Source organism: Cebidichthys violaceus, unplaced genomic scaffold, assembly GCF_023349555.1.
Source record: "Cebidichthys violaceus isolate CVI_PGR_0920_01 unplaced genomic scaffold, fCebVio1.0.p SCAF_8, whole genome shotgun sequence".
Classification (NCBI taxonomy): Eukaryota; Metazoa; Chordata; class Actinopteri; order Perciformes; family Stichaeidae; genus Cebidichthys; species Cebidichthys violaceus.
The window spans coordinates 14,400,937-14,411,891 of NW_027176964.1; the positions used below are offsets into that span (position 1 = coordinate 14,400,937).

At 41.5% G+C, this 10,955-nt stretch overlaps 2 protein-coding genes across 2 annotated transcripts; one reads left to right on the plus strand and one right to left on the minus strand.

Moving 5' to 3' along the window:
- Positions 1-1,943: 1,943 nt before the first annotated feature.
- Positions 1,944-5,271, minus strand: LOC137892612 (patched domain-containing protein 3-like). Its single transcript, XM_068737892.1, has 4 exons — positions 4,552-5,271; positions 4,339-4,460; positions 4,114-4,259; positions 1,944-3,463 (listed from the first exon to the last, which is right to left on the minus strand). Exons 1-4 carry the CDS (start codon positions 5,269-5,271, stop codon positions 1,944-1,946), a joined length of 2,508 nt encoding a protein of 835 aa, XP_068593993.1.
- A 975-nt stretch (positions 5,272-6,246) lies between these two features.
- rab18b (RAB18B, member RAS oncogene family) lies at positions 6,247-10,623 on the plus strand. Its single transcript, XM_068701690.1, has 7 exons — positions 6,247-6,431; positions 6,792-6,847; positions 7,065-7,126; positions 7,691-7,763; positions 8,019-8,137; positions 8,278-8,344; positions 9,064-10,623. The coding sequence occupies exons 1-7, from the start codon at positions 6,364-6,366 to the stop codon at positions 9,234-9,236; spliced, it is 618 nt and encodes a 205-aa protein (XP_068557791.1). The 5' UTR covers positions 6,247-6,363; the 3' UTR covers positions 9,237-10,623.
- Positions 10,624-10,955: the final 332 nt, after the last annotated feature.

A 10,955-nucleotide genomic window follows, 5' to 3' on the forward strand; every position in this document is an offset into this window, starting at 1 on the left:
ATATATATATATATATATATATGTGTGTATATGTATATATCTATCTCTACACCCACCTGTCCCCCTCTGCATATGTCCCTGTTACTTATTTTTGAATGGTGGCCTTTTGTGGGAATGTACTGTTGAGATGTTTTTCATTTTGAAGGAGGAAGTATATAAAGTTGAACTCGGCACTTTGGGTCATGCAGGTGTAAGAATTGAAAATGCACTTGTTTCTCTCTTCATGTAACTTATTGCATTCATGCTTCAGACGGAACAATTACTGATGCTAAGCCTCACAAAGCATGCGACAAACACAAGCTGTGTTCATCTTGTGGTAGAGCATTGGGATCTTTAGCATTTCTGGCCGAATTTATTTCAGTAGTCTGAGGTGTCTCAGCAAAATATCCGCATTTTCTTGAAAATGCAAATTCATTTGTCAAAGACTGTAATCTTTAGATTATTCAGACGAACAACGAGGACAGTTATCAGTTACTGTTCGTCGGTGTCTCCTTTGTCATTATATCAAAGCAGAGAGATTCCTCACATCTCGCGCTCTGTACCTTTCTGTTTCTACACATTGTGTGCAGTGGAAGAAAGACGCCAATCTTCAATGCCTACTGGCACTGCTCTCTGTATAAAGGAACTTAAGACGTTTAATTGTAAAGTGAAAATCTTGACTCTAAATAGGACATTTCTTCAACACAGATTATGGGTTGAAACATGCAGTTTGAAACATGCAGTTTTCAATTAAAATGTTCCAATTTTCAAGTGAATAGTTACAGCAGCAGCAGCGTATGAAATCCATATTTTATCTTTTTTTTTTTTTAAAACATTTAATTGAAAGTGTAACTCATGTCAAGATTACCACCAGCATATGTACTTCATGTTGTTACCTTTTTCAGTTTGTCGATTGGAATTGAGACACAATCTCTTCAGTTTATTGGCCTTTCTTCCATGTTTAACTGTATATATATATATACATATGATTGGGATGTAACGGGAACATTGTATATAGATGTATAGTGATGCTTTTATGCTGAAAACTGTTGATGAATGGCTCTCTGCTCTTGATTGACACAATCTCTCAACAATGCGATGGATGTGGTTCATGAATGTTTGTTGAGCTGAGATAAATAAAAAGAAGCCCAAATAAAAACTTGTGATTTTTTTTTTTGTGTGTTCGGTCTGTGAGTCGGAATGTTCTTAAGATCTATTGTTACATAAAATGAGGCGGAACATAGATCTATTACAAAGTAGACAAAATGCACAAAGTTTACACTTCTGACATGTCGAAACAGAACAGATTATTAAGAATCATTCTATTGTTTAGTTCGACACTTGATAGACACAAAAATAATTATTAAACTCAAACTGAAGTTAAAACAACTGATTTTACTAAGATACTACAAAATCAGTATTTCCTTGGTGTGTATTTTGACTCGTGTACTTCTTTGTACAACATTGTAATTAAGGAATGTCCCACCATGATATCGCCCTTTAAATGTTCTCTACGCCACATGGAGTTTTGCTTTTGATTGATGTCAGTACTGTAATTTGATTCGTCCAATATCTGTGTGTGTGTGTGTGTGTGTGTGTGTGTGTGTGTGTGTGTGTGTGTGTGTGTGTGTGTGTATATATATATATACGGCTTTGGGGCAAATTTTACAAAGTGGCCAAATGGTGGAATTACAATTTCAGTGACAACATGAGCATACATATTACCCACAAATCATAATTGCATTTCTCTATATGACAAAAAATACCAAAGAAAATAAGAAATTATTCATTTATTGAATAGTTTGAAAAAAGTATTCATAATCTAAATCACTCGCAAGGGCCTGTTCTTTGCCCTAACAGTATGATAGTGGACCCCCCCACACCCCCACACCCCCACCCCCACCCCACAGGCCCCAGTGCAACCACAATGCCTGCATCTCTCTATTAAACCCCTGATCCCCACTTCAACGCCACTTCCCACAGGCCCCAACCAGAGTCAGAAACACTGGAATGAACACTAAGCCGTGGAGCAGCCCAAATGTAATCACAAGAAACACAATCTTGAAGAACGTCCTAAAGATGTAACTCCCAGACATGGACAGCGCCACCACACCTAAAATAGTGGACAGTGCTCCCTGCAGTATCGGATAGCCTAAATGGGCCAAAGCGTCCACGGCTTTCTCGTTGACGTCACTCTTGGAGCTGGAGACAAAAAAGTAAGAAATATGTGCTGAGAAGTCCACGGAAAAACCGATGCACATGACCAGGTTGATCATAGAGATGGAGTCCAGGTTTACAGCCCACAGCGCCATGAAGCCTGTCACGCCAACAATGACTGAACAAATTGCAAAAGCCACCCACAGGGAACAAAGAGGGTTGGGTATCAGGATAAGCGAGACGACCAGCATCACAATCACAGCCACCAGGATAGTTTGAATGGTGTTGTCCATGATGACAGTATACTGGTCAAAGTAGATGAAAGCAGGGTGGTACACCAGGAGCTCTACTGGACATTCCTCTGCTGTTTTCCTGAGTCCAATCATCAAGTCCTTCGTTGTTGTGTTGTTCAGCGTCTGGATGAAAAAGCGAGAGGCCTGAATCTTATTGACTGCAGTGAAGCTGATGTCTTGTTTGAACATGGAATTGAGTTCCAAGAAATGTGCCAGATGTGTTTGGAAAGCCTCCTCAGAACCTATATTGAGATTGGTTGCATTTGCATACTGTAGAAAGGAAAGAAACCAAGCAAAAGTCCCATTCACAAAGTTTAAACTCTCAAAATGTGAAATGCATGAACGCAGATGCTTCTGTTCATCTTCATCCCAGTACCGGAAGGGATGCTTCACCGCTACCATCGTGTTATAGCTATATTCAGAGAGGTGTTGCCTTTGATTGTTGTAGTAATCGACGATGTAGGAATCATCCAAAGCCAGATTCCTGATGTCGAGTCCCTCCTTTAAGATTAAACAACCATAGACACTAACAGCTAAATAGCCTGCGTAAAAGACAAAAACACACGCTTTTATGAATTTGTGGGTCAGAAATGGGCCATAGAACCGCTCAAACATGAGACTCAAGGGCTCCGTTTCCTCTTTCTCAGTGATTCTATCGTAGCTCCCCCCAACACAGCACATACTGAAGGCCTTTGAACTCCTGGATGGCAAATCCTCTGGGATTTTGGCGCAGGTGAACCAGTGCTTGTTCTCTGCCTCTCTCTGTCCGTTCAAAGCCATACACGCCCCCAGGAATGTGATGCTGTACAGATAGCAGAAGCAGACAGAAACCCCAGAGTAGAGGCAGAAGGACCGGACTGAACCAAAGGGCGAGCTGTAGCCCAGAAAGAGAGCCAGAGCGTCGGTCACGCTGGTGATGGAGATGGAGACGGCAGCGTCCTTGTAGGTGTCGGCCAGCCGGTCGGGGACGCTGTCCAGAACGCGGGTCCTCTGCCAGCAAGAGATCATGATGAACATGTCATCCAGTCCAATACCTTGAGGTAGAAGGTCAGAGGAGAGAGAGATTTTAACTTCTGTGACTCTTTCCTAATGTTTGGGAATTACAAAGTTCACAATAAACTGAGGTGGGGCCTTATCTTGTGACTTTGTCTTTTTCAAAAGCCTTTGGCAAGATCTTTTAAAGGACTATAGCACAGTGTTTGACAGTTCTTTAAAGGATGTGTAGACTTCTTTGTATTTTGTTGATCCTTTTCAAATGCAGTATGTATGATTTTACATCTGTTCAATGCAGCAGCAGCAGCCATTGTTTTCCATTCATTTCCAGTGTTGTGTAAACCCTCTCTGCGCAAATTACTTCTGCATTACTTTTGTTTTTTAGGGGCCCAACAACTAATTTTTACCCAGGGGTCCCAAATTGGTTAATCCGGCAATGGTTGTGTGACATGAAAAAAAGTATAATGTTCATAATCAGAAGTCAAGATTGTGAAACATGAACATGTCTAATGACAATGCATCTGGTCTAAAAAATGCTTAACACCAAAAATGAAAATCATCAGAATGTCATGTCAATGTATGTTTTACTTTTTTGGTTAAGAGGAAGTTATATTGGTTTTGAGAGTTCTCTAACTTTGATTATTCCTTGGCTAATGGGACCTCATGGACCGGGATGTTCAACAGAACCTACCTAGTATCATGAAAGGACAGGAGGCCACTGTCATGACAAAAGGTTGATCCAGCAACAACAGCGCACCGAAACCGCTCAGGACTGCCAGACCCGTGGAGAGCACCCCACAGGAGGCCACCCACACCTTCGTCCTCACGTTGTCCAACCTAAAAGAAAACCTGAGATCAGAAAGAGCCATGCGTGCAAAATCTATCTTGTAACATGTTCAGCAGATGTTCTACCAACCTCCAACACGAAATGATAGAAAATGTGATGGCAGTGGCATAGGTGATGGAGAATAAATAGATGACGGATGCTGGAGACTTTCTAAATTCCCACTGCATTGACATGGAGGTGGAGTATGACACCTAGAAAAGATCAATAATACATTTAATAGAATCTTATTCATTTTAAAAAAAGGCTGTTCATTTAAACACGGGGCGTTAAAGTTCTGCTTACCTGAATGGAAGTTGCTGATTTGTTTGAGACCAAATTAATGAAGCTTTCCAACCAAAGGTCAGTCTTTGTTTTGTTGTCCTCACGTAAGTAGTAATGGACCTGTATGGCTTTAGCACTTTCAACAACTGAGCTCTCCTCGTACACTTTCACGCTCCCCAGACTTAAATATAAAGGAATATTCCTAAAATCTGAGTAATACCACGGATATGTCAAATTGACTGCATCTATATTGTCGGCACTGTATTCAATAATATCTAAAATGTCATTAGAGGAGCAGGATCCCATCACCTCAGCACAAACATCTGCATATTCAAATGACCGGTTGTCAAAATACACTACCATACTCCTAACTTTAAAGTCCAAGTCTAGGACGTGCTGGAGTGACTCCGCAGTCAGAATATTCCTGTCACTCGTAGCTATGAGAGTTGCGTAATTACCATCCGTGCTCAGTCTTAAACGCGAAAACGTGGAATCGTCTCTTGGAAAGGTTTCTTGGATGTATTTCCTCTCCAGCTTGGCTTGTCCGTCGACAGGTGTGAACTGCTCTTCGATATCGTTTGACATTCTGTCCTCCAGGAGATAAAATCCGCTCCCCAGACCCGCTGAGAGAACAAGTGGGGTGATGAAGAACCACCAGGGATGGGAACCAATAAAATGACCCATCATCTCATAGCAGATGCTTAGAGGTCTCTCTATGCAATCTGTGCGGAGTCTGGCCATGGCTGCAAAAAAAACAACGACTTTGGGGAATTTAGAAGAGCTACTCCTTTTCTCATGAATTTCAACATTAGAGAGAGAGCTGTGAGGATTCACAACCAGCTGTTTTTATTGTGCTGCAGACTCTTTTCTGCTCCTTCATTAGATTACATTTGCATAATAACAGGGTTGGCTACTGTGCAATGAACAGAGACTGATGAGGTTTGAGGAGGGCCTCGGTCAAAGAGTCTATTGTAGAACAGTTGGTGTAGTACGGTTCACTGGTCCCATTTCAATAGTTACTGTCAATGGTTTCCATTTGCTGAACCCTCAGGTGATTCCTTCTCATGGGTGAGGTAACATCCAACTTTTGGGCCCTTGAAGATTGATGAAATGTAGCAAAGGCACAGAACAAAGGCCTATTATAAAGTGGATCTTTATTTACTTTGTTTTCAGTCAGTCAGTTGAAAGTAATTTTCTATGCTAGGCTTCCCTTCAATCCCCCATCCACCTCTGCTTCAGGGTAAACTGGCCCACATTAGCAAAGGAATATGTGGCTTTGTTTAAAATATAGAAACCATGAACACAAAACCACATTTTGTGTACATTATTGAGGTATTTAAAGTCAGTGGACAAAATAGAAGCCACGTGAAAAAAGGTTTTTATTTATTTTTTTATTTTAGCAATATGTCACAGAACATACTTTTTACAAATTCACAACATAACCTCCTGACAAATAAAACACATTTCATTATTGTAAAACATTGTATCATTTTTGTAATTTTGTAAATTCGTAATTGTTTCATTAAATTACCTTTAATTAATTTAATTTAAACAAAACTCTATTCAACTCTATTGATGTACAAAGTCAAGTCTACAATAATATAATAATACAATAACATACTGACGACATATTCATTTTTTGTTTTATCTTATTTCATTTTCAAACCTCGTGATGAACCTCCGTGACGTCACGCGTCGCGGGTCGGGCGGAAGTTGCGTCACCAGCGGGCTGTCATCGGAGCTGCTTAGCCGCCTGCTGCTCTAAAACAACAAGTGAAATTCACCGATAAAAAGCGCCGCAAAGTGCAAAGTCAGACTAGCTCCTACAGGAATATGGAGGACGACGTGCTGACGACTCTGAAACTGTTGATAATTGGTGAAAGCGGAGTCGGAAAGTCCAGGTGTGTGTGTATGTATGTGTGTGTGTGTGTTTGTAGCTCGCTGTTAGCTGTTAGCCTGTTGTGAATGTTGACATTCTCCTAGTTATGTAAGTTTATTCCCCCGTTGCTCAGCAGTTGTTGCTACAGCTAGCCGGTAGTGTTGTTGAGTTTAGGCCAAACACTTACTGTCAACAAGTTTACCAATAAGGTGACTAATAACGTCAACGTCACATAGGCAGTTTAAACAATGTTCACCGGTATTTTGTTTGCTGCTGCTCATTGTCAGTTAATTATCAACATAAACTTTATAGTTGTTGTTACCCACAACAACCTATTATACTGTATCCTGCTTATTTCCATGCTGTTAATCTCCCCAAACAGTCTCCTCCTGAGGTTCACAGAAGATACCTTTGACCCAGAGCAGTCTGCGACTATAGGTTTGAACTTACTCACACACAGACTTACATATATATATATATATATATATATATATACACACACACACACACACACACACACACACACACACACACACACACACACACACACACACACAGATTTATGGAAGCTTCTGATGTTTTTAACATGGACCCCTCTCTCTCTCTCTCTCTCTCCCCCTCCCTCTCCTCCTCTCTTTCTCTCGTGACTGATCAGGTGTGGATTTCAAAGTAAAGACACTCTCAATTGATGGGAACAAAGCAAAGCTCGCCATATGGGTAAGGCTGAAGTCCTTAGGTGTTTTCTATAGTTTATGCTTTGTTTGTCAGGAAAAACATGATGAACTACAGGCTTTCACCACAAGATGGCGACATTGCAGAGACAGAGTCACTGAAAGAAACTGAAAAACAGATTAAACGTCCTTACGTGAGCCATACATGTCCAATGAAAACGCAACATACATGGTGAGGCCATAAACCAGGCCCAGATACATGCCAGGTCTCAAAATACTTCTAGAAATATACTTCTTCATTTTCTGTCCAAGGTAGGAAGGTTGTCGTTTTTTTAAAATCATATTTTCGTATAAAATAAAAGTACTCGACTACATGGAAATGGAACATGTTAACAGTGTTCTGAGGAAGAATTCCCTCAAGCAAAAATATCCGTAAGGAGTTCTCAATCAATGGCCAATTTCCCGGCGGGACAGTCCTGAAACCTTGCAGATTTATCGGTCAGAGTCTGCGAAACGGGACGCTGGCTGGTGCACCTGTCGCTCTGAAGTTTGGTGTCATAGACGCTTTTGCTGCCGTTGATTTTAATTAAGTGTCTTTTTACTTTTGCAGGACACAGCCGGACAGGAACGGTTTCGCACCCTGACGCCCAGCTACTACCGCGGTGCACAGGGAGTCATACTCGGTAAACAGCGACGCTTCTAAAGCCGCATAACATGTTCAACCCCAGACCTGGAGACGATGTTCTCTCTCCAGTAAAATAATCGCATCCACTCTCCACTATCTTATAAGTCACTTTGGATAAATACCGTAAATCAGCGGTCGTCGGATAGCTGCAGCGTCCTATTAAAATTAGTTATTGATTTCACAAAGATGTATTTACACTCGTGTCAAATATTCCCACTGACTCCTCTTCTCTTTTTTTGCGTGCTTCTGACAGTATATGACGTCACGAAGCGTGAGACTTTCATGAAGCTCGAAAACTGGCTGAACGAACTGGAAACCTACACGACGCGCAACGACATCGTGAAGATGCTCGTTGGGAACAAAATCGACCGGGTGAGTGCCGTTTGTGCCAGGAAGTGTTTAATACACGTGTTCACCGTCCATTGGTGTTATTGACCTGGTGTTTCATCCTTTACCGTGTGTATTCCACATAGAGGGAAAAAAACCACATAGGATGTGTTTTTGTTTTTCAGGACGACCATGAAGTGGACAGAAATGAGGGGCTGAAATTTGCTCGGAAACACTCCATGCTTTTTATTGGTAAGCATCGACGTGAGAGTCCAAATCAGACGTGGTCACTTAATCTAATAGAGCCGTGACTTCCTGTGTCGAGCCGCTAAAACCTACCGTACTGTACTTGAAAGTGAGAACCGTATTTTTGCGTAGCTGGAACTTTAAAGACATCACTTAGTAAGTCGTGCGTTGAGTTTGGGTTTGTTGCGTTGTTTATACTGCTTTTGGCATTGGCGAGACTCGCGCGCTGAAAGACGCGGCCGCTCCAGAAGAACTGCATTACGATTAAAATCTAACGGGCTTTCATTTTATCCGATTCATGTCTACATGTGCTGCTGATTCTCATCTCCAATCCGCCCTTCTCTGGGAAATTTCGTTAGCAGTTATGGAGTTTCCATTTTAGAACAGGATAAATTACGGGGTTTTGAAAAGGGCCGGGCAAGAAGATGTCGCGGATTTAATCCGCTGTGAGGATGCACTCACCCCACGGCTCCTTAAATGAAGTCATTTCATACTTTACATGTCGTGTTTGTCAACACGTGGATATTTTAAAATCTCTATCATTAGTGACTGTAATGTAAAAAGAAGGCTGTTTGGCTCTGTTTTGGATTTAAAAGCTGGCATGTAGTGGCTTGTTTTTGTAACATTTTGGAAAGTGTGGCACCAGTTTTTTTTTTTGTTTTTTTTTTGTTTTTTTTTGTAGCTGATCTTATAAATCTTGCTAACCCTCTTTCCTTTTTGAACAGAGGCCAGTGCAAAGACCAAAGATGGCGTCCAGTGTGCCTTTGAGGAGCTTGTGGAGAAGATCCTCCAGACTCCGGGGCTCTGGGAGAGTGAAGGCCAGGGTCAGAAGGTCCGTCTGGGGGAACAGGAGCATGGCAGTGGCCGGGCATGTGGAGGATACTGTTCCATACCCTGAGACTGGACGGAAGGAAACAAAAGCACCAAAGTGATGGGAATGACTACAGACCAGAAACAGAGAGAGAGGGAGGGAGGGAGGAGGAGGGGGAGGGGTGGAGGAACTGGATGAGTACTTTTTTTTACTTTAAAAAAAGTTTATTGCTGGGAGTAGTTCTGTCCGTCGAAAGGACTTTGCTGTTTGCACACTTCCTTTTTCAACCATCATCTGTCACTACTTTCTGTTTAAAACATGAATGAAAGGATCATGCAAAAATAACCTCTTGCCTGAGGAAGAATAGTGTTTTAAATTGACATAACAACGCCAAGTGTACGTCATACGAGTGCACGTCTGGTTTGAATTTAGCTCGATGGCAGCGGCGATGCTGTTGTGCATTAAGGCATCAGGTTAATAGCGTAGTGCCTATTACATCAACCAATTTGTAGGTTACAGTACACAGCTTTTCAAATTTTACCCCAAAATAGTTCATTATAATCAAGATAGAAGTGCCCCTGAATGTCTAATTCTAGCTGCAGAGTTACAGTTAAAATGTTCTAGAATGTATTTCTAAGCATTATTACACTAACAACACATCACTTGGATTACGGATAGTGGGGGAAGAGGCTTGTTTTCATGAGCGATCTGTCATAATGCACCACAACACTGTGAATGCTCCCAAATAAGACCTTTCACACTGGACCCCGGTTACTGAAACCAGTTCATTTTTTTTTACTGTTAATCCAGTCCGCGCTTCAGAACGTATATAGAGCCTTTCAAATGAACTGGTTTCCTGTTTTGTTTCTTTCTCTCTTTCTCTTTACGTTGAAATATGCGAAACAAGTAGCCATCATGATCCCATAGGATTTGTTGCAACTAAACCTTTCTTCGTCTCTGCATGTCTGACCTGGACCATAACTTCCACGAGTACAAGTGTGAGGTTTACAGTAACGAGAGCTCGGTAACATATGCGCTCTTACTTCACTTTAATTCACAACTTTCTTTTGCTTTTCTGATGCCTGGCTAAAGGGCGAGCAGTTTGTACATTTAGTCTCAGCTTGGCTCCCATTTATTTATCAGTTTCTGTGTGGTGCTGTGGTCCATGCGATGTCCCACTGACTTATTGAAGGCATTATACACATTATGGTATGAGAGCATTCCTAAGAGCTTCCTGTCCTCGGTCTAGTATTGATTTGATGTATTGTTGCTTATTTGTTTTTCTTGTTTGAAATCCTGTCGACCCTTTTTATTCCTGTAACTTCTTCCTGTTGCGTTTGCTGTGCGCCTACTTGAATCATATGCAGCAATATGTTCTAATTGATCTCTGCCTTAACATTGAATGACATGTGCTGGAGTTATGGTCCAGTGACCGTTGTATTGTTTCAAGCTGAAATAAATGACAACCTCAAGATGCCGTCTCTCAAGACTAATTACTGTTTGATTGCCATTTGAGAGCTGCCATGACGTGTCCATGTTGTGCGGGAGCCCATCTAATCAAGAGCAGCTTCACTGTGGAAACAAGAGTGAGGTGCTCTTTCCATAATACTTTGTTGATGACTAGCCTGTTGCACATGCAGGACGAAAAAACATTCTTTGCACAAAATGTCAAAAAACAGACCAAAACCGGGAGTGGAAAAATCTTGGTAATCATGTTTTGTAAATTAGTCCCAAAGGACTGAGTGTGATTACAAGCTTATGTTTGGTGTCAGGATGTCCCCAGATGTAGGACAAGCGTACCAGGCA

Excerpts from the sequence above, each read along its gene's own strand:
- LOC137892612 (XM_068737892.1), bottom strand. The coding sequence starts at position 5,271 with ATGGCCAGACTCCGCACAGATTGCATAGAGAGACCTCTAAGCATCTGC. Across the intron at positions 4,461-4,551 it reads AATCAGCAACTTCCATTCAG|GTGTCATACTCCACCTCCAT; the intron begins GTAAGCAGAACT and ends GATCTTTTCTAG. Across the intron at positions 3,464-4,113 it reads CTGTCCTTTCATGATACTAG|GTATTGGACTGGATGACATG; the intron begins GTAGGTTCTGTT and ends TTCTACCTCAAG.
- rab18b (XM_068701690.1), top strand. The coding sequence starts at position 6,364 with ATGGAGGACGACGTGCTGACGACTCTGAAACTGTTGATAATTGGTGAA. Across the intron at positions 7,127-7,690 it reads AAGCAAAGCTCGCCATATGG|GACACAGCCGGACAGGAACG; the intron begins GTAAGGCTGAAG and ends TTACTTTTGCAG. Across the intron at positions 7,764-8,018 it reads TGCACAGGGAGTCATACTCG|TATATGACGTCACGAAGCGT; the intron begins GTAAACAGCGAC and ends TGCTTCTGACAG.